The 22634-nt window shown below is 32.3% G+C and overlaps 2 protein-coding genes across 2 annotated transcripts; one reads left to right on the top strand and one right to left on the bottom strand.

The window, feature by feature from the left end:
- Positions 1 to 1237: 1237 nt before the first annotated feature.
- LOC134256148 (ciliary microtubule inner protein 2B-like) lies at positions 1238 to 9202 on the top strand. Its single transcript, XM_062738766.1, has 6 exons — positions 1238 to 1448; positions 6149 to 6372; positions 6574 to 6752; positions 7420 to 7558; positions 8068 to 8289; positions 8905 to 9202. The coding sequence occupies exons 1-6, from the start codon at positions 1396 to 1398 to the stop codon at positions 8976 to 8978; spliced, it is 891 nt and encodes a 296-aa protein (XP_062594750.1). The 5' UTR covers positions 1238 to 1395; the 3' UTR covers positions 8979 to 9202.
- Positions 9203 to 9518: 316 nt separating this feature from the next.
- On the bottom strand, positions 9519 to 19887 carry LOC134256151 (uncharacterized). The gene is made up of 8 exons (XM_062738769.1): positions 19237 to 19887; positions 15573 to 15660; positions 13348 to 13505; positions 12884 to 13193; positions 12496 to 12582; positions 11425 to 11549; positions 10252 to 11117; positions 9519 to 9914 (listed from the first exon to the last, which is right to left on the bottom strand). Exons 1-8 carry the CDS (start codon positions 19364 to 19366, stop codon positions 9747 to 9749), a joined length of 1932 nt encoding a protein of 643 aa, XP_062594753.1. The 5' UTR covers positions 19367 to 19887; the 3' UTR covers positions 9519 to 9746.
- Positions 19888 to 22634: the final 2747 nt, after the last annotated feature.

Raw genomic sequence — 22634 nt, 5'->3', positions numbered from 1 at the left:
TTTTTTCTTGTTAAATAAAGATTTGAACACATGTGCATTGTACATGACTACATGTATGAAGGATATGGAGAAAACGAACAGTATTCCATAAAACAAAACAGGAGCAAAGTCCATAAACCAAACTACATTAATTTTATTCATTTTCCATGTACTGGCTTGTTATTTGATGAAAAATCTTGCCTTTGCTCTCATACTTGGTACTCCCTACTTAGAACTTGGAATAAGCATCATTTTTGAAAGGGGGGGGGGGGGTTGTGTTTGGAAAAAAAGTAGGAGGGTCTCACCCTTGATGCCGTCGCTTCCTGCGTCTCGGGAAGAAGTTAAAAGATCCGTGTAAATAATTTTGTATAGTAACTGGACTAACAATTAAAATCCTTTCGTAAAATGTCAGACAACATTATATTATGTGGTTGTGTATAAAGTTGAAAAGTCAAGTTTTTAAGCGTTGATTTTGGTAAAATCTTGTGATTTCAAGATCTCAGTATTACAAATATAAGAATTGATATGTATATTAAATGTACATGTATTTAAATATCGATCCTCCCTCTTGACTCGCACTCCAGTGGGCCAAAGTATCATTCCCCAAGTCATTAGTCAGAAATTTTAACGAAAACGGATGGTCAAAAATTACCAAACAGATCCAACTAAAAACTATAAAATATGGTTTTCGCCCATAAAGAGTTGTTTTTATTAAGAAAGTCATGCCCAAGGTGTATAAATAACATAATAAGTATCTCCTGGTATATTTTGAGCTTTAAACAATGTGCAGACATTTTTAAAATTAAAAGAGTAAATTCGTTGAAATTATAGTTTATATTTCAAACTTTCAACTTCATGAAAAAATGGTTAATTAATATCGATCCACGAAATAAGGTATTGCTGAATCAAGAAAAAGACATATCCAATCTAACCTTTTGATCGATGTAGTGTATCTGTGCTTACGGAATTGACAGTTTTCAATGTAGCAGTCAAAATTTTAAGAACACATGCAGAGGTATATAAAAATCTTATCTTTATAATCTAATTGATTTATATCAGAGAGTTTCGGCGTGATTTGAACAAGCACAATGGATTATTACACTTTAACGTCAAATATAAACCAAGCACCCCGCTTGAATATTGTGCATCTTTTTAAAATCCTAAAATTAATGATTATAATTCATAAGCTAATAAATCAACCGGCATTAAAAGTGAAAATCGCCAGGCTTTCAGAATATTTTTTAATGACTTGCGGATATCTATAGGCGTGCGGTTTTGTGCAGCCGATTTTTACTGACTATACGTTTTACGACACAATCGGTGACGTCACGTGATTGTTCCATAGATACTTAGTGTTTTAGCGCATAAACCGGGAAACAGGAATAAAATTGTGAATAATTTACGAATCTTGTGAAAATGCCAATTGGAAAAAGTATTCTGATGACCCCGGACCCATATCACACACCAGGGTAAGCTTAATTATTGATTCTTAATCAACGGTGCTTAATTAGTCGAATTTTCTTTATTCGTGTTGCAATGTTATGCAAAATTAATTGCGCACAATTTTGAACAATAATAAATGCTTAAACTTCTGTGTCCGGAAAAGTGAATGGGGTTTTTTAAAACTGCAAAAATCAAAGCAGGTGGTCTTTGTTGAAAGAGATTTAAATCATAGCAAGACTAATTTTTACGTAAAATCTATGTTCAAGTAACAGATCTAGACTGTATGTTTTTTATTTAAATAAAATTTTCAAATATATACATACAAAAAATTTAAATACAAAATTTTAATTATTGCTTTTTTCCAAAAATTACTGTCCACATGAATCCATATATTGACTTGCTTCGTTTTAGTGTTATTATAGTAAAAAGTACATTCATGTATACTAATTTGTAAAATAAGCACAGCTAATATGAACCAAAAAGGCAACATTTAAACATGGTCCTACCTAGTATATTTTTTAGCAGATGTTTAACTAGCAAACTGAGCACAATTGACCTATTGGCCGTCTCACAGTGATTGGTATTGACTTATTTTGCGGTGCACATTGAATGAAAGAAAAAAAGGCTTAGGGAAAAAAGATTGTATTAATTTCCATTGCGCTCGGTTTTGAAATCAATATCATTCATGAGAACAAATCTAATTCCTTGCATTCAAATTTTAACATTTAAATACGCTGTATTAAAAAAATTCAATAGATTTTCGTATGTTCCTTTATTAACTCAGCGAGGTAAAGTTTTTTTTTTATCATCGATTTTCGTCTGGGAATCTGTCTGGGTAGAAAGCTAAAGATGGATTTTGTTTTATTTTGTTTCATTTAATTGATTGTTTTGTTTGTTTGTTTGTTTCTGTTGTTGTTCTTTAAACGAAAAAGCACGAGTTTTGATTTTTATATATTATCTCATTAAATTTATTATACTTTAGTTATTCATAATAAAAATGCCCATGGGGAAATCAGCAGGCATGCTTATGAAGCTATTTAGGTAAACATATCTTATTTTACGACACATCTTAGTCTTAAGCGAGGCCATGTACATCCTTTAGGAGACCTAAATCTTACCTAACATTAAGACGACTGCAGACATGTCTTATCATATCTTAAAGATTTTAAGAAGCGTTGGTGTCAGGAAAACATCTAAAATTTTGTTTGCGTAAAAAATAAAATATTTGTTGTAAATTAATGATTTCTTTAATGAACTAAAATAATTTATGAGCATTGTACCGTGTGATTTATTCAAGCCCTTTCAAAATAGATAAAAATATATAATCTTTTTTTTTCTTGGGGCAAAACGGAGGGGTAAAGATTGCTTTAAAAGAGCTAAGATACATGTTCAGAATTTAATGCCTTTTATTGCATAAATCTGTTGCATTTCGGTATTAGAAGTTTTAATGATAGCAGAGAAATAACACATATGTTTTAAAAAATTAAAGAAAGTTTATTCATGTTAACGTGACTTCCTCTTCCTTTTCCAGAGAGAGGGAGAGAGAGAGAGAGAGGAGAGAGAGAAAGAGAGAGAGAGAGAACTTGATCAACTGGACCAAGAACGACCAGAAAAGATGTTATGCTTTATGTTTTTTTTTAAATTACTCATCCAATAATACAAATAACTATAAAAAAATGTACAAAGTTTGTATATTGTCATGAAAATCGCCAGGCTTTCTGATTTTTTTAAATGAAACTAGATTGTACACAAGTAGCTATGTTATACAACATTTTTTTTTACATAAAACTTGGATAAAATGGACTCACGTGATAAAGATATATATGTATGTAATAGAAATCGTTGAAAAATATAAATTGAAATAATTTTAAAAATCATTTATAAAAATTAGTTTTGAAAAGCATGTTTTTTTAAAAAAAGGAATAGGGACACACACACTAAAGAAATACTGCTCAAAATGTTTTTAATCAGTAAGGAAAATAAAAACATTAATTAAACCTGAAAGTTTTCTTTTTTCGTGTTACATGTTATACAAAACATGTAATCGCATATTTTAGATGCTAGATTTCCTGAATGCTTTTAAAAACTTTTGTGTCCGGAAAAATTTCAGTCGATTGTTTTTAAGTACACTTCAAAAATCAAAGCAGGTGGTCCCCCCCCCCTACATCTAAGAGATTTAAATCATAGCAAGACTAATTTTTAGGGCTGTAAAAAAATTTATGTTACAATATTTTTTAAAGCGATATGCGATATATTTTTTATTTCATCAAAAAATTATTAATATATAATGCATGGATTTCATAAAAAAAAATTTGTTTTATTACCCATTTCATAGTTCTTGTCCAATAGTCATAAATTGACACTTGTTTCGTTTTAATGACTTAAAATCAACATGTTAAAAAAAAATGTTATGAATTTTGTAATAACTATAAAAACTGTGTTATTTCTTTTATGAATCTATAATTATTGATCAATTTAATACGTAAAAGTGAAATATAATCTTTGCTGATTAAAATTCCCATCTTTTTAGCAGAATTAGAAGAAGAACTGCTTGTCCGATACGTATTGGAAGTAATTTTTCGATACGATATTTTTCTTGAATATCGATACGTATCGATATATCGATATATTGATACAGCCCTTTTGTAGTGCTTCATTTACAAAAAAGAAAAAGAAGAAAATGCCTAAGGTGGAATTTGAAATCAATAACTTAGGATAATCTAATTCTTTCATTTTACACCCCAACATTTAAGATGTGCCTAAGATATATCCTAAGAAATATCCAAAGACATGTCTTAAGACACATCTTAGGAAATTTTCATAAGCATGCCTGCAGTAGCTTGAATATTATAGAATGAAGTGGATGATTTTCAGGGCAGGTACAGGTACATGTACTTTACGAAAGAAGGGATATGAGAAAAAAATCTTAATATCAAACCGAGATCTTTGGCTGTGTTGGCGTTTTTTTTTATCATATCTTTTGAAGGAACTAACACGTAACTCTTTGTTTTTATATATATTTTCAAATTCTTGTAAGATAATTCATTGTACTCTTCGGAAATGCTACAAATCAGGCTTCGGTAATTTTTGAAATGTGTGTTGTTGTTTTTTTTATTCAGACTTGGGGTACCTTTTCAAAGAAAAAAGGGACGTAAAACAAAGATATTATTTTCCACAATCTTAGATCTTTCCATACGTATGTGTGAATCTTTGCTAGAGAGAGAGAGAGAGAGAGAGAGAGAGAGAGAGTGAGGGTGTGTGTGTGTGTGTGTGTGGAGAGGGGGGGGGGGTATATACACAGTATATTTTTTTTGGCTGGACTTTGTTGCAAATTAAGTAATTAATCTGAAAAAAAAGTTTGCCTGCACATTCATTTTAACATAGCCTTGCAAAATCACATGAATTAATAAACAAAACTAAATCAAAACATTGTATATCAATAGTAAATCACTAACTATTATTTAGATTGGTTGTTTTTCTTTCTTTCTTTTTTAGGGAGCTAAACTGGTTTAATTTCTCAGTGTATTTTGTGATTGAGACAGGATAACTACCATAAGCATAAAAGTCTCAGGCATTTCAATATTTAATTTTTTTCCCAACATTACTTTTCCTATTGAAAATGTTTATGGAAAGGCAGGTTCCCCTCCCCCTATTGTTTTCTCTATTAGGCTTATATCGGGAAATGTTATGTTGTATGCCAAAAAACTGGTACTGAAAGAAGTTGGCATTGAAAAAAAGTTTGCCTCCAACCATCCCCCCCCCACCCCCGAAATAGGATTTTCGAGTTTGGGCAATGTTCCTTTTTTTATGCTTGTTTCAAACTTTTTCAGGTAGTTAAAAAAAATTCTCTGGCTGCCCCCCTTTCAAAAACGATGCTACGTCACTGAGTCTGAACATTAACTGGTTTCATTTTATTTGTAACAATCTTGAATTCTCTATTTAGGGAATCACTGTCTAAAATTGTAGATTTAGACTTTAAAAATGCAGACAGAGATTTAAATTACACGAGGATTCCCATCCCAATTTCATTAGTCCTCGCCCACCGCGTCAAACACAACGGCAGCCGAACGAAATTTTCGTGCATATTTGGACTCCTTAGACTCAGAGACAGATGCGCACGAGATTTGCATGCGTACTAGGCCTCCTTAGCTCCTGACCTATCGACCTGCCTAATTTACATTCCGGTAGAATTATCAAGAAATTAACTGCGCTAACTTTCAAAGAGTTATCACAGAGAGAAAAATTAGAAATGGAAATATTAAAGCATCGTTGATATTCTGTATGCATGACAGATATGTATATCACGAAGAACAATTACAGAAAATAAATTTCCATTCGATTCGTATATATTTCCTTTCCTAAAGTGCCTGCATAAATGATGATAGTTTCTTTAAATTCCATGTTAATGCATCTGTTGTTTAAAATCCACAGTTATCACTCTTTGATCGAATTGTAGGCCTCTAAATTGTCTTAAGAATGATGAACCTTCTCTCATATACTCATACCCGTATTCATTTCACAAAAATCCATTGATCTGAAAAGTTGTCAAAATTAAACATACTAGTACACTCTACGTTCTGCATATTAATTACATAATTGGTCTTTAACCTATTGTTTCAGGGCTTTTTTAAAAAAAAGTTAAGCTTTTGAAGAGGATTTATCTTAATCTGGTCGTTTAGCTGTAAAACAAAACAAAACAATAATAGATTTACTCTCTCTGTTTTAGATATGGTGGTTTTTGTCCACAATTTAAATACCAAATTGGTGAAACCTTTGGTAGAACTACTTGTAACTTATTGAGAAACCCCGGGGTGGCCAGTTCGGGTAAATTAGTGCTAGCGGATATAACCCCTAAACCAGAATCCGACTCCAGAACCAAGTTATTACAGAAACGAACCCAGAGCTGGGGCGACCAAAAATTGGTGGAAAATATGGTGCCGGGATATACGGGTAAACGAGTTCTAATGAATAAAATTTCACTGAATTGTAAAACCATAAAAAAAATATAATTAAAGTTTGAGTCCTAGTATTTCATTTTTGATGACAATTTTAAATGGGAAAAAATATTTGCTAATTTTGAGAAAATTATTAAAGTTAAAAATGCAGATTTTTCATTTTTTTGTTTTATTGTTTTAATTAATCTTTTTATAGGTTTTATACCGAAAGGTCAACATTATTTTGGGAAGCGGTATGCATTAAACAGTAGAAACGCCATTATTGATTTTGAAATGGATCAGCAAGCTCACCAACATAAGATGAACGAACTGAAACTTGCAAAAGCTATCCAGTCCGGAAGTCCAGTAGCTCCAGGATTCTCACAGAAACTTCCGGTATGTCCATTCTACGGAGAAAAGGTTTTCAGTAGAATGCAGTTTTTGAAAGCTTGGTTGCAATTTTGTGAATGAAATGCCATGGCAATCTTAGAATGCAAGTTCATAAATTGTGACAATACATGTTATGCATAGTAATGATAAATTTAATGACTAGTGTTTCCGCGATAACGTTTATTTTTATATCATTAAAATCATATCTCTTAATGATAACCAATACGGGTGAGGATGAAGTTGATAAATAAATTTCTAAAAGTAGGCAAGCTATTGGCAAACAAGATGATGTTACAAGGGTATCAGAAATCTCGTTTACAGCCAACATTTTGAAAACTTTATGGTCGAAATTTTATGGTATAAAAATAAACTTGTTTACCTATAGGTCGAATAGCAAACTGGCGTATAATTACAAAATAAATGTTTAGATAATTTTGTTCGTATTGAATTATTACGGATTACGTGTACTTGTTTTATCCCACTAAGACAAGAGACTGACGACATGCATAGGTGATCCCACCTTTGTTTCAGACGTTCATTTTTGCTCTGAATCTATATACCTTTGATTTGAACTTAAATGAGCATGCTAATTGCACTTTAAGCTTACATTTCTTTTGATGGAAGTTTGCTTTTCGGTGCCAATAAATTCCAATCGTGTTTTTGAATCTTTCAGGAAATAAGCAGCCGATATCTGACCCCCTTACAGCCCATTGCCAGAGAACCCAAACCTTACGTCTCCAAACACGCGATTTCTCAGCCCCTGTCACCTTATTACCTGGATAATAACGACACCAGGAAAAATTTCATGTCAGGTAAGTAATTACTTACCAAAGTTCTAACATAATGTAATCTATTTTCTGTAAGTTACTAATGACCCCTTGCTTTCTGTTCTAGGTGTAGACTTGCGTTACCAATTCTGTAAGTCCTCAGCATCTCCGAGTTTTAAAATCTTATGATTTGTTCATTTTGTTCTTTATCCTGTGGGAAGGATCATACCACAATAGGGATCTTTACACTTTAGTAAATACTTTCTTTTCAATGTTTGGTTTATAGATAGAAATCGAAGAATTAATCTTAAATTAATATATATCATATATGATTTTGTGACCATGTCCTTTTTCTCTTTGAGCATTAGATCAGTAGAGATTTACATGTATATTGAATTTTAAAGAAAAGCATGACTTAGAGTTTCAATGCAAAAGGTTAATTGATCATTTTGTAAAGTTAACTATAAAATTACGATCCATTGGTCTGTACATATAAGTTTAGAATGTTTTGTTCTTGATTCATCTCACTAAAAACAAATCTTCCGAATATGCAGGTTACACCGGATTTGTTCCCAGAAGTCGTGGTCAGCTAGGAATGGGTTATCCAATCATAACACACCTAGCTCTCAACGAATTCACAGACGACCTCCGATCTCAGTCAGTACAGGCCTCAAAGAGCGTTAATATTCATAGATCCGCCACTCAAATGGTCGATGGTAAACCTATTTACCCAGTGGAAACTGGTCTTGTTCCGCATTATACAGGTCACATTCCAGGTAAGATAATTATTTTTATTTTACAAAACTATAAAAGGCAGGTTTTGAATATTTACTTCTACAGTTGAACTTCAGTATCTCGAACCCTATATCATAAGTGTACCATGGATATGCCGAAGTGATTTAAGTGTATAAAGTATTTTATCCGGGATATCTAGAATCTTTGCATATATCTAACTATTTTTAAGTCAGGTCGAGTTTGTAATAACGAGAATTTTCTGTATTATCCAAGCAAATTCAAATGTCCTGTAGATTTCAATGAAAAACGGTATTTGTGTAGTTTATATAATGGTTAAAAATGTATTTAAGCATTAGATTTTGAATAGTAGTTCAAATGTTTTGTGTGGACAGGGTATTTTTTTTTCATATATTCGAAGCATTTTTTTTCCATATATTTGAGCAATAACTTGATTTTTTTCCTGAACTGGTCAATATTTTTTCCTTTGTCATTTCCTTTGTCAATTTTAATTTCTTGCTTATGTATACAATGTACATACTCAGTACAGGCCAAACATTTTTTGCCTTTCAAGTTTTCGCTTGTCAGGATTAAATGCATATTTGATTTATTTCTGTTGTACCTCTTAGATTTCAAATAGATCTATTTTGTTATTTTAGGTCAAAAGTTCCGATATGGCAAAACTTTTGGACACAGTACGGAGAATGCACTCAAGCAAAAACTAGCCAGCTAAATAATCTTATTCCGGAATACAACACAACGCAATCATATTTCAAAAATGGCATATAATCGTACAAATCATATATTTTTACAAAACTTTAATAAAGAATTACCAGTCATTTACGCTACCGAGATGAATTTATTGAACATTTATTTACTAAACTTATTTGATTTAAGAACTAGTATTATGAAAACAGTATTAAATTCGCTGCTTTTAGAATTTATCATTAAATATTTTTATACAGTGTAATTTTAAAAAAAAATTGTGTATGTAAATGTACGTAAGTGTAATTTATTTGCATGTTATAAATATTATGTTAACAATAATGCAGTGTTTTTTTATCCATTTTTTCAGACACATAATAACAACAAAAGTGCAAACCATTTAGAAGGGGGCTATAAACCTAAAGCTTTTACTCATCACTTTTTCTGATTCTATAGGGTTTTAAGTTTTTACAAAAAATCATTTACCAACTTAAAAAGATATACAAAACAAGTTTTATTGTATTTAATTCTGCATAGATCTCGATACATCTCATAAAGCATGTGGACGAAAAGGGTGGAACTTTTACATAAAAATATGGAGAATTATTTACATATGTAATTTCTTCGATATAAAATGAAAGCTTTCATTGGCACTTACGTTGCATTTAGGCAAATGAGTTTACCTTAGAAAAGTAATAAAATTTAAGTGTCTTTTTTATTATACAGTATAAATGATTACGAAAATAGGGTGTATAACATAAAACAGAAAAGTAAATATCTTTTTGGCTAGCTGAAATTAATGAGCGAGGAGTATTCGGTATTTGTCAAATTTCTCTTCCTGACGAGGCGATTCTTTTTTGGAAGCAGTACTCTCCCCTTCATTTCCGCTGCTGGAACTATGCGTAGACCGACTGCGCTTGTGCACAACAACCCTATTTCCTGGCTTAGGTGTGTTCTCCAGATCCTTTCAAAACGAATAAAAAATTTGGTCAAAAGCTTTGTTTTTAGACCATTTAAAGAGGTTAATACATGTTATATACACTTAATCATATTTGGATGTACTTGCTTAAATTTGTTCAGATGTTTTAAAGGATTCAAAATCTTTCCATCTATTAGCTTTCTATCATAAACAAGTTAAGACCACACACTTTTAAAGAATTGATGACATTTGTAATCCCGAACACGTACATGTCAATGACAAAGACCATCAAAGTCAAATAATAATCCCTTCAAAAACAATTTGATATAAGGGCAGGATTATTTGAAATCAAAACACTAATAATGTGTTTTAAAATACATACCTCCACCGCGAGGCGTCGTAACTGAGTCACTTGAGGACCGCTTTTCGGATTCCCGTGACTCAACCAATTCCGAACTTTACTTTCCAATCTTGACAAGCTGACGTCATCCTCAGCATCCATGAAGGACACAGTCGTACCGTATCGAGTCTCATGCGGCCATGACCTACTTGTCTCTTTGTCGTCATCAAAGTCAAAACTATCTAAATTTGTGTTCATGGGTTCTTCGTCTGGTTTGATTGCACTCTGTATCCTTCGAACAGACTTGGGTCCTAAAGGAGTCCCCTTTGAACTGGGGGCCCGTATAGAGGTAGTGTTTTCACGTTCGAGCACCTCCCTGTCTTTCGTGGCCCCTGCCATCTGGGCAGCGAGCACTAAAGTTTGTGGGACCTTGATTGCATGCAAATGTTCATTTTCTTTGGAATCTTTATTGTTATGTTTAGGTTTTCTTTTCTCTCTTGAACCGAATCCCTTGACTTTCGTTTTTTCACGGACGCGTATCATGTAGAACACACTCCCAGGACCATACATATCAATGAGAGGTCCTTTATGATTCAGAAATTCTTTCTCTGCCATTTTCTGCGAGGGAAGATCTTTTTCCTTTTTCACAACAGGCTGTGGATTATTAATCATGTTTAATTTGGTTTTCACACGGGAAAGAAAAGGTATTTCGGTTTTATTAGAGAGAAGTTTCATTCGTGTCTCGAGTTTAATTTCTAGAACCCTTCTCATGTCATCAATAGTCCTGGGATGGCGCTTCACAAAAAGTCGTTCATAATGCTTCATTTCTAGAACTAACACTTCCACCTTCTCCGTGCATACTGCCGTCTGCATGTAAGTATCCATTCCCAGAAGCACTTCCAGTTCCCCTGAAATGTACAGCAAAAGGTTACAGAGTCGTACTTTTCATACTGTTGAACGAAATACGCGAAATCAAAATTCTAAAGGATGTAATTTCAACTCCATAAAGGGAAATTTATCAATATGAAACGAATATGAAAAATTGCATATTTGTTTTTATATCAAATAAAATTAAGGATTTCCTTCAAAAAAAAAAAAAAACTGACACGTATAAAATTATGTTAGAAATTGTGAATTTACAGGATGCCATAGATTACTGAGATTGATCAAAGCAATCGATTCCTAATACATCGATTGAGTTATTCTTTGACCTACCCACACTTTCGTTCCTGCCAAGCAGAAACATTTTGACGTGCTTATGATGGTCTTTTTTCCTGAGGTGAGTACTATTGTTATAATGGGGTTCTGTAGGGGGTCGAACTTTGTCACGTCTTATCAGCCTAAAAATACATAAAATAAAAAAATAACATAAAATAAAAATTATTGTATATGTAACATTGTACATGCATAAAACAATTTGAATTATCATATGTGCAGAACTTAACGTTTCGTATTTTCTGTAGACCCCGGTATACATGGAATAAAAGTAAATGCAACAAGCCAGAAATTCGTTCTGATAATTTTCCCTAACAATGGACAGAATTAATGGGGAAAAAGTCATTTTGTTTTCAGCGTTCGTTAAACTCGATTTTCGAGTGTTTTGTCAAATCGTTTCTATCTCTGCATAAGTATAGAACAATTCTTCAGATCTAGAAAGGTTGAACTTCAAAAGAACAACAAAGTAAATAATAATCTGCAACCACCCAATGACGGAGCTTGGTGATTTTTATCAACAATAAAAATAGAATCAATGGACTGAGTTTCTTCTTAATCATTTCCGTTGATCCTCAGATGTTCTATATATAAAAGTTCGACAGATGGGCAAATATTGAGTTGCTTGGATACGTTTTATGGTGTCATAACTTCTAAAAGCATCGGACATCTAAGGAAAATAATTATTTGACCAATTCCATGGTGTAAACAGTATAATCCAAAGGACAACTGAAGTGCAAGCAATTTTAATCAATAGTGACTGAGGTTTTGTAGAGTTTCTGGGAATTTACATCATTTGATAATTCGTAGATTGAACTAGGCTTATAGTCTACATCTTATATTCTCCTTTTCCGTGAATGTTTAATGTAGTCAAAATTCAGTCATGGGTTAACAACCTTTCCCTTTTCTTTTTGAGGATAGAAAATCATTAAACCATCATCTAAAGCATTTGTACTCTTCTTTTGTTAGAAAAACCAATTTTGAGTTTTCTTCATTACACTTCCAGTAAACACTTATTGTTCATAAAGCTGTTGTTTTGAAATGGAAGTTTTCTCTAATGTATTTGTTTTTTACCTTTCCCCTTCATTCATGGTATCGAGGTAGATTTTAGGGTACTGTACTGGATGCATTGCGGGGTCAGTGCGCAGCTCTACATGACCTCTGAAAATAATTAAAACATCATTTAAAAATTATGGTTTTCCCCTATCATTAAAATAATTATTTGGTATATGTTCCCTATCATATTTAGATTTTTAAAAAAATGTCATGTAAAAATAATTAATTTAAAAAATCTAAATTTGGTAGAGAACCCTTGGGTCAACCTTGAAAATAGACATGTAAAATGATAATAAAACTATGATAACTTCGTATCAGAAATCCTTAGTACTCTTTTGCCTTTTGGGTCATTATAATAAAAATAAAAGAATATTTTTTTAATGAATATTAAGTGTAATTATTTTACCTAATTAGAAAGTAAATAATATCAACAGGATCTCCTTGTTTGACTAGAGTTGTATTGTAAGTAAATTCCTCCTTAAACATGGCCATCGTCAATTGTTTCTTATATCTAGGAGGCCAAGCAGCAAATAGTGGGTTATTGTTAATAAAAGACACTTTGTCTTCGTATTCTTTCGCCAGGACCTCTTTCACAGCCCTGTTGTACAGAGCTCGGTCAACCACGAGTAGATCCGTTTCCTCTTCGGCAATGATCGTGGCTGTTCGGACACAGTCTTCGGACATTAACGCTACATCTCCGAACGGAACGCCCGTTCCTAGAAAATAAAAAAAGACCACTGAAAATTGCAGAATGTTGCATGCCACACACTTCTTGTTTTCTTGTACAGCAAAGTTGCAGAGAATTATTCAATATTAAACAATTGATGTCATTATCACAATAAAAGAAAATGGCCTAATTTTCCACTTTACCTAAATGGGTGACAAATATTCCTAATTTGGATCTGTCAAGCTGCCCCTTAGCATTCCTGGTCCCTATCTGGTCTAGGGGGACGGTTTCATCTCCCTCTTCGTTCTTCTCCTTATTGAGGATGTAGATGGAGATTTTGCCGCCCAGAATCATATAAAAACTGAAAAAGAAAAATGACGAAAGATGCGATTTTTAGCTTGATTGTACCATCGCAAACCACGGCTAAGATGTTCGATCCTTTCTCATTCTGAGAGAGCTATATGCGGACTCCGAACCGTGGCTTGAGACGATGGCTTGCTTGTAACTTCAAAGGTATTTATAAATAATAAATGTTCAAATACTTTATGTTTGCAGTTTATTAATTTTGTAAATTATATATTCTTGTCATTTATTAAATTCTATTATGTACTTAATTAACAAGCAAATAAAGTATAACACCAGTGATCTGAAGTGCATGTTTCGTAACTTTTTACCCTAGGCTAATCCCAAATACCTTGCTTTAAAAATCTTTTGTAGTTTATACGGAATTATAAAGGTATATCAGTGGCTCATAATTGCAGTTTACACACCGTTTAACAGTTACGCTTATTCAACAAACAACATTAATATAGATCCAAACAACACATTTTTGAGAATGATACTTTGGTGATTTGTATTAGCATTTACTGATGCACGATATGCACTCAATTAAAATCAAATTAAAACATCTCGCAAAATATCACTGCATTCTCCGTTAACCAATGATGCACTTTTACTCCAACACTTGCATCACTTTGATTTCAACTCTCCAATTCCGCTTGATCCAAAAATATCAAAAACAAAAATAGTTTTACTAATTTTCAAAGTTTTGATGATTCGACTAAACAAATATCAATCGGAATAGCACGTTTTCTCTAGCTTTGATGACCATTAAATTTTTTATATTCCTCTGCAATTTTTGATCCTTTCATATGTCTGACACTGCATTATTGGGATTTACCCTGGAGTGTATGCGGATATTTGTATTTGAAATACATGAAATTAAGGTACATTGTTACTTTTATAGCTACAGTCAATTTTCTAAGGATTTGACCTTAATTTATCGCCCATATTTGTGGTTCCGGTCCATATGAGTAAAACAGGTGCATAATGATAATGATTAAAGAAAATGTTTCTTGCCATTGACAAAAAAAATATTAAGGCACAAATTCTTTATACAAAAGATGTTGCTTTTCCATTATCTGTGCATTATGACTTGTCTTCTTTTCATATCTTTTTTTTTTAAATAGTAGTTGTTTAAAGTAGCTTAAACATATATGATTATCAATTTTAGTTTTAAGTACTTGTTTTGCGAAAAGTTTGAAGAAATAACCAGAAAAATTCGAACGAAAGTCACTGATATCATTCATTTTTTTTTTTAGATTTTCCCCCACAACAAATGTTACATAAAAACTTTAATCTGAAATTTATCTATAACTATCCCAAATTAGAAATTTTTTATCACATACATCATTAATTAAAAATTCAATATTCATTTATATTAAGGATATAAAGTATATTACACATTACAGTAAATGTACGACTCTGGATATCAAGCGTCTTTTCTAAACAAGGGTATCTGATCCACTACTCTCCTCTAAAATCCTTGGCTATCTACATGCATTTAATTCCTTTTCCATAACGTAAAATAATTCTATCCTTGAAAACAGGGTGAAAGTGGAGAATCGTGAATAAGAAGTCAAATATTTGAACAGTTCTTGAAAGGTTTTTTTAAACTAAACAGCTAGAAGAACTAACATCAAACCATCGAAAATCCTAACATTAGAACACCATAAAGAGTCAAACTACTTATGCATGCTTAAAAAATGGTGACCCTTCTGTAAAAACGGGTCAACACAATGTACTTTTCTATTATCCCAAGAGGTACATATGTACTTGTTTAAGCCTTCATAGGGTTTTCTTCTCTTGTATAGTACTGGCCAAAGAACATGCAGAGGATTGCTCCCGCCGTGTAAAAAGTATTCATTAAAATCATTTACATGATTAATTAATCATTAATTAAAAAATAAATAGAAATAACAAAAAATACGCAAAATAATTTTTACATCCCGGTAGCAAGCCCCTGCGGGCGAAGTAAAACTTTTCAGGATTTTTCTTTCAATTGTTTATTTTTTGAATTGTTTCGTTTGTTGTTTATTTGTTTTCTGCTTTGTTATTGTTTTTTGATTTTATTTTCAGATATACGTACCAATCTCCCTGGTCCCCCTGTTTGATTATAATGTCATCTTTGTTAAAAGTAACTTGTCCACAGTTTCTTAGAATGTCTTTCAAGTACTCTGAAATAAAATGGTACACTATTATATCAATGTATGAAATATGCATGTTCTTAAAGCAATTCATTGCCGTACACCTAGTCCAATTACACCGAGGACAAGACTGGGGTTCATATTATTTAAGCGTTTCTGATTTTAATATTTCTCTCAGCGCATGTTGCATAAAGTAAAATCGCTTAATATTTAATTTGGATTTATTTTCAGCGATAATAACAAACTCGTTGATCTGCTACATATAGTTTATTGGTCTTATCACATGAAATAAAGCTACCCCCATGAGCAAAATCATTAGGTACACTGAGTATTACGCCAAAGTAGTAATCTTATCCCTAACAAACAAAATATATGACGTCTAAAAAGCATAATTTTACTGCGTATATGTCTAGAAAGTTGAGTGTTTTTGTTAACATAAAAAAGATATTGAAATTTTAAAACATGACTTTGGACTTCGAAAATCTCCCCGATAACGATAGCTTCCAGATATCTCTCCTGGGTTTTGGAGTGTGTAATCGTGAGGGAAAATTAATATATCAGCACAAATCCTTAAAGTTCAAAAGATGATATCATATAGTCCCTCAAATGCCCCTAAAGAGTTTTATTACCCGTCATAAAATGCTAAAGACACGGGATTTTATGTTTTCGATATCAGGGCTTAATTTTTGCAGGGATTTGGAGGGTCTTTAATGTTTAAAGTTAAGAGGGGTAATTTGTGTAGATATACTCTAAGTTACATTAATTCTCAAGGTGAGCGCATGTACAAAAAATGACCTTCACTTCTCTCACACCAAACTAGCATGATGTACTAGTAAAGTGACTTTTTTCACGACTTTTTAAAACATTTCCATTCAAGTCTTTAAGTAATTGAAATGATATACGGTCATTAGTTTAAAAAAAAAGATCTGATAAGAAATGAATATCAAAACCTGATGAAAAAAATCTTAATGGCGATGGCAGCATGCGAATTTAAAGGAGCTTATGCATGATATACATTGATGGATGTATCCATACATGTTTAATAAGGTCTAACTTTTAATTAATAAATAATTTTTCTCATTTTTTTTTCTTCGAAATTCTTTCGTAATTTTCTGTAAATGGTATCTGAGGCATTGCTGTTTCTCTCTTCTTGTAAAATTCAACAAAAGACCAACAAATCTGGCGCCGACATCGAACTCGGTCATTTGAAAGAAAAGGATCGTTTACATATTTAATAAATTTTACAAAACAAATTTGTTTTCCTAATTTACGTTCAGCCCAAATATTCAACTTCAATATATTATCTATAGCACATGAGTTTACCTTGCAAGACAAATATTTGTTTTTGTTAAAATTGTTTTCACTACTCGGGTGTATATTACAATGTGCAACATAAACACCATATTTATCATCTCTTGTACCTCAGTTTACGTTTCTTGTGTCTCTAGGACAAACAATCCCTAGATACCTTTTATAAATTGTTTTTCTATCATCGGTCTCCTTATCCTTAATTAGATGGATCAGACATGGCGTTTGTTGACTTTTTGAGAGACATCTTTCAAACATCTTTCAAAATAGAGACACGAGCTCAGAAAACATGTAGATTACAGGGATCAAATTCTTATATCATGCGCACCAGTTCTTTTCCTTTCATATTTCTTGACATAACAACAACATCGTAATAATAATATCCCAACAACGTTTTCTGGCACAGGAAGAATGTTTTAATAGATGTCAAGAGATCACTATAAAGATGTCCAAATACTACAATAACGTACAGAGAAATTTTATCCAGATCACTGATTTTTCAACACATTTGTTATCAATTGTCAGGCAGGCATTGACAGAATTTCATTCGATCAAAAAGCTTCACCTCACCTGCTATTAAACTTTAATGAAATGTAATGTATTTGTAATAAAACATGCATTAATTTTACGAAACGTGTCTTTTCTCTGCGTTTCTCTTTATCCTCTCTAAAGCTCTTTCGATTTTTTTTCATCCTGTCTTATTTTCTCAATGTAAAAAAAAAATGGGATTGTACACAGATCAATTTTTCTTTAAATTTATTTTAATTCAATCATTTTCAGACCGAGTATGCTACTATAGGGACTTTGATTTTTTTTTTTGTGTCTATTCAAAGTATGCAATTTTGCAATTGAATTGTTGTAATACTTTTCTGTGAAAAAAAAAACAACTTGTCAGACATCGATGAAAATATTTTACCTATATACAACATGTACATTTACGTATGGTAATTGTGTGTTTCAAAACAAGGCTAATCTTCAAAATATACAACAGTACTTAATGTCAGAAAGAAATAGGTGACAGAATTTATGCTCAATACTGTGGAATTTTTTAAAAACCAAAACACTTGAAATCGATGGCATTTGGATGTTTATGGTCGATTCTCTTTTGATTTAAACATGAAAACACTTTTCCAGAAATTTATGTATGCTTTTTCAACCTTATACCTTTTCTATAAACGACACACTTGAACTAATGAAATCTTAGCAAGGTCTTTTAAATTTTTATCGCTTGAGACAAAGATCTTAAATTGATTTCAATTTGCGTGGAAATAAGAAACACTTGTGTCGACAAAGTACCGGATTTATGAGTGAGGAACGGGAAAGAGGAACGAATTCAAAATGTCCTCTGGTTCGAGATTTAAGGCAATACATCAAAGCAACACGTACTGTTTGTCAAAGCATTGTTATAACATTTAAATTGTTACAAGTAAAGGTCCCCAGTTTTGGTTTTACATATACATATCAATGAAGAGACTTTTAAGTTCAAACATATGTATACAAAAGCGTCTAGGGTTTGGCATCCTGTACGCCATTTCACTTCCATTATTTGTCTGAAGGTTTTGTTTTGGGTTTGAAGTCTGTTTGTTCCTTTATTTTTAATGTAAAGGAATTATTTATTTATGCCATTAATGATCATTTTCTGAATGAAAGTGTATTACTGTTGAACAAACGGTAATTGAGTTCACTTTTAGTCATCCAATTGTTCATTGATTTGTGGATGTGTAATGATCGGAAAAATTTTTGTCAACTAATGGTTACATGTATAAGGTGTGGTACTGTTGAATTTTTTTTAAAGGTCATTTTACATTTCAAAAGTATATAATTTTATTCATTGATCTCTTTAAAGATCAGACAAATAAAATGGGACTTTTTTTATATTTCATTCAAACAAAATTTGTCAAGCGAAAAAAAGAAAAAAAATATATATCTTTAAATACAAAAATATAATATCGTTATACTACTTTAAATTAAAAATCAAACTCAACAAGACAGGTATGTTTTGTATTGCAATGTAAGAACTTTTGTCTAATTCAGTCTTATCAACTATTCTTATATTTAGAAAAAGGTCTTTGTCTACTTCAGAGTAATATCGTTAATTATTTTATTTTATCTGGTTGAGTCTAAATAAAAAAAACTTTATGAAGTGGCAACAGATATCATCTTAAAATTTCATATAAAAAAAAACTCTGAAAATCAAAAAAATTATAATCAAAATAAACTTATAAATAATTTCAAGGCAAATATACACCCTTGAAACCTGTAATTTTGCTAAATGTATCCCCCGCCAGTTTGTCTTACCTGTTTTGAGTTGTGAGAATAGCTGTGATTGTTTCCGAAGCCATGGCATCAAAGTCTGGATCTCGAAGTCCTGTCTAAAAGCTGGTGGCTTCGATATCACGTTTAGAATTTTTTCATACGTGTTCGACATGTTGAGAGGAAAATCCCAAGTGTATTATCTAAGTATTATAACGAACTTTTTTCTCCCCCTCTCTCTCCTGGAATATTAGCATCAAAAATCAATATACTTTCGTATTAATTCCTCCCATATCCCACGTGGTTCTAATATAACGGTGTAATAATACATTTATGTCTTCGCCTGATAACTTCTGAAGATGTTTATCCTTTAAAGTCTACCTGCAAACAAACTTCAATTCAAATCAAGGGTCCTCCCTTACTATCAAAATGATGCAAATCGCACTTTTTAACGGATTTACGATCATCGCTCTGCTGAGAACTATAAATAGGTATCTCTCCACCTTTTTCCAATAATAAATGAACGTTATATATTCCAAAGTCAGCTCTAACTGGCTTTAATTTGCCTGTTACCTTTCCACGACGAGTCAGAAAAAAGATAAGATTTTTTATATCCTTTCTCACCCTTTTTAAAACCCAACACCGGCGAGGAAAAGTGTTCGCATCTATATGCAGTGCCTATGAATTCGTAAGTTCGGAAAAGATCCTTTCGATCCTGACGCAAATGGCTAAATCCGTGACTGGATTTGGGCTAATTGAGAAATCATAGCCACACTGATGTAAATAAAATCTGTTTAGAATATTAGATTTTGTTTGGGGAAAGTAAATATGCCTCAAATTGTTAGGTACACCTAGCCGTGGCAGTATAGCGGTCTTTTAACATTCCCTCGTTAAGATGTTCAAATAATGGGTTTGCAAATTTTCTATGTTTGCGGAAAGCAGGACCGCTCGGTTTAATTGAAAAGCGAGTTTATTTAAACGACCAACACAACTTTTCATTGTCCATCGACTTTGAGATTTGTTTAACAAGTGAAGGGTGGCTGGATTGTGTTGACCAGAGGTTAGCTCTGTCGATAACTCAAGTATTTGTCGTTACCACTAATTAGGTTGACATTGCAATCAACTTTTCCTCTGTCACTTAACGGGAGAAGCAACCATAAAAATGAGGGAAAGGTAAAAAAAAAAAAACCCATTCAGATTGACGTTATAAAAAGTCGTGCATTTTGATTAATTGAAATCTGAAATAGTATTTTTCATATCCTTAGATTTCGGCCAATTTAATAGTAAAACATTAGAATCTAAATTTTAAAATATGACTTCTGCAACACAATAATGTTTGAATGTATAAAATAGTACATGTACACCATCGATTTTTTTAAGTCGTACTTCAGTTAACCTGAAAGAAAGCGTGGAACATTTAAACAAGATTTATACATATTTAATGCAAATATACAGGCCTAATTTTTTCCCCCACTTACTTTCTAACCCAGTTCTCTATGTATGAATTGAATTCAAAATATTGTGTGGCTTCACATGGATATTTAATACAGTTAATTGATGTTCTCTCTGTGAACCGATGGATTACAATGGTTTATTAATCTGATGGTCCGTCTGACTAGCAAAGGATGACTGTCGATGAAGGAGAGAAACGGGATCAGGTTAAATAGCAATCTACAATACCGTTTCCGGTTCAGCAAGAGGAATAAACATGGTACATGCTGTCAATTTCCGTTTACAAAATTGATGTCAATTTCCTCTGTTTTTCTCTTTTCAAAGGTTTGATATCAGTTAGCAACAAGACATGTCCGAGTAACTGGTTTTGAAAAGCTAAATTTGACTGATTATCATTAAGTAATTAAAAAAACCCTTGATGATTAGTCAATTATATCATAGCACCAATAAAATACACACCTCATCTTTTCCACAGTTATGACATAATGTATGCACTGCAAAAACGATGATCGAAAATAAATTTACAAGGGTTGTCAATTCATGAACATCCTTTATACAATAAGTTTGCTTTTTTAAAGAAAAAAAGAACAAGGCTTAATATTTAATCCATACTTTACTTGTATTGTTTGTCAAGTTACGCTGGAAGTGATATTATTATACCTCATTATAATTATTCTACACGACGCGTTATCTGATTGGTTCTAGATTATCACGTGATCGGGCCATCAAACTTCATATTTCCCGGTCGTCGGCATGCTTTTCATCATATCCCACCTCTTCGGAACCTATTGTATTTTCCCGCAATTTAGTTATCGTTCGTATAAAGAAAACTCCCGAGAGTAGTCAACGTCACAATAGACTGGTTTGCGACACAAAATTGTTGATGAGAAATGTGTCAAAAGGTTTCAGGAACTTTTACGTTAAAAATGAAAGTGAATTTGAGAGCGGTGTCGAATTTGAAAGTTCGTGTTTCTTTCAAAGGTTTTGCTTGTTTTGGTATAATAAACAATTCATTGCATGAATGTTCGGGAAACATGAAGACTTATTCAGCCAAGAAAAATCATATTCCCCTCCGGCAAAGCCCTCGGGGAATATGATTTTTCTTGGCTGCATTAGTCTTCATATTTCCCTCACTATCATGCAATAAATGTATAATATTCGTGTCAGCATCGAATCTGTCTATGTAGTGCCTGTATGGCAAAATTAAAAAAAAAAACCTCGGTTCTTAAAATTATTCAGTACTTATGAACTTAGAGCAGAAGAAAGCTTAAAAGAAACATGGATACAACGAACAATATTCAAATTCAAAAGTCCATTGAAACAATCCAAATCAGGAGAAGAACAGATACGGATGTCTGAAATATCAGAGGTGGGATCAGGTGCCATAGAGGAGTGAGCATCTACTGCCGATCGATCAAACCCACTATTTGCTCCTTGACATCATCGGGAAATAACAGAAAAAAAAATCCGTTTGTAATTCAGTATATTGATGATGGTCTAACAATTAGTTTGTAAAACGTCCACCTGGATTTGCCTTAATGATAGGTCGTATTTGCTGACAAGGTCAATGTATAGAACTCGCGAATTGATGACTTGAAATAATATTCTTGATATTCTATTATAATAAACGTGTTTCTCAACTTACCTCGATTTTGAACATGTACGTAATGCTGTTGCGCATAAAAAAATCCATATGCAGGTGATAAGGATATATTGATACAGAAGTAAAAATATTTTCGAAAAAGTATGAAATTCTGGTGATGTTATTTTAGCGACCTTATTTAATTTTCAAAGATTTATTATTTTTAGAATTGAATTTAAGTTTTAGAACCTCGAAGCACGGTTTTACGTTTCACCATCCTGTAATATATTTATGTCCATAGAATTACAAGAAATTCTTCCTATTGTAATGTAACAAGTTCACGACGAGGGCAGATCAAATTGATGAAAAGACCACGAATTATCAAGACAGATTCGAATAAAATTGCTAT

Source organism: Saccostrea cucullata, unplaced genomic scaffold, assembly GCF_032062105.1.
Source record: "Saccostrea cucullata isolate Sc308-1 unplaced genomic scaffold, CSIRO_AGI_Scuc_v1 ctg204, whole genome shotgun sequence".
NCBI classification, from domain to species: domain Eukaryota; kingdom Metazoa; phylum Mollusca; class Bivalvia; order Ostreida; family Ostreidae; genus Saccostrea; species Saccostrea cuccullata.
The sequence above is the reverse complement of the archived record's forward strand: the minus strand, read 5'-3'. Positions and strand labels throughout refer to the sequence as shown.

Bases quoted from the DNA above. Each gene is read 5' to 3' on its own strand.
- LOC134256148 (XM_062738766.1), top strand. From the start codon at position 1,396: ATGCCAATTGGAAAAAGTATTCTGATGACCCCGGACCCATATCACACA. The intron at 1,449-6,148 runs GTAAGCTTAATT...TCTCTGTTTTAG, and splicing joins GACCCATATCACACACCAGG to ATATGGTGGTTTTTGTCCAC. The intron at 8,290-8,904 runs GTAAGATAATTA...TTGTTATTTTAG, and splicing joins TTATACAGGTCACATTCCAG to GTCAAAAGTTCCGATATGGC.
- LOC134256151 (XM_062738769.1), bottom strand. From the start codon at position 19,366: ATGTCGAACACGTATGAAAAAATTCTAAACGTGATATCGAAGCCACCA. The intron at 15,661-19,236 runs GTAAGACAAACT...ATTTTATTTCAG, and splicing joins ATTCTCACAACTCAAAACAG to AGTACTTGAAAGACATTCTA. The intron at 12,583-12,883 runs GTAAAATAATTA...AATTATTTTCAG, and splicing joins ATTATTTACTTTCTAATTAG to AGGTCATGTAGAGCTGCGCA.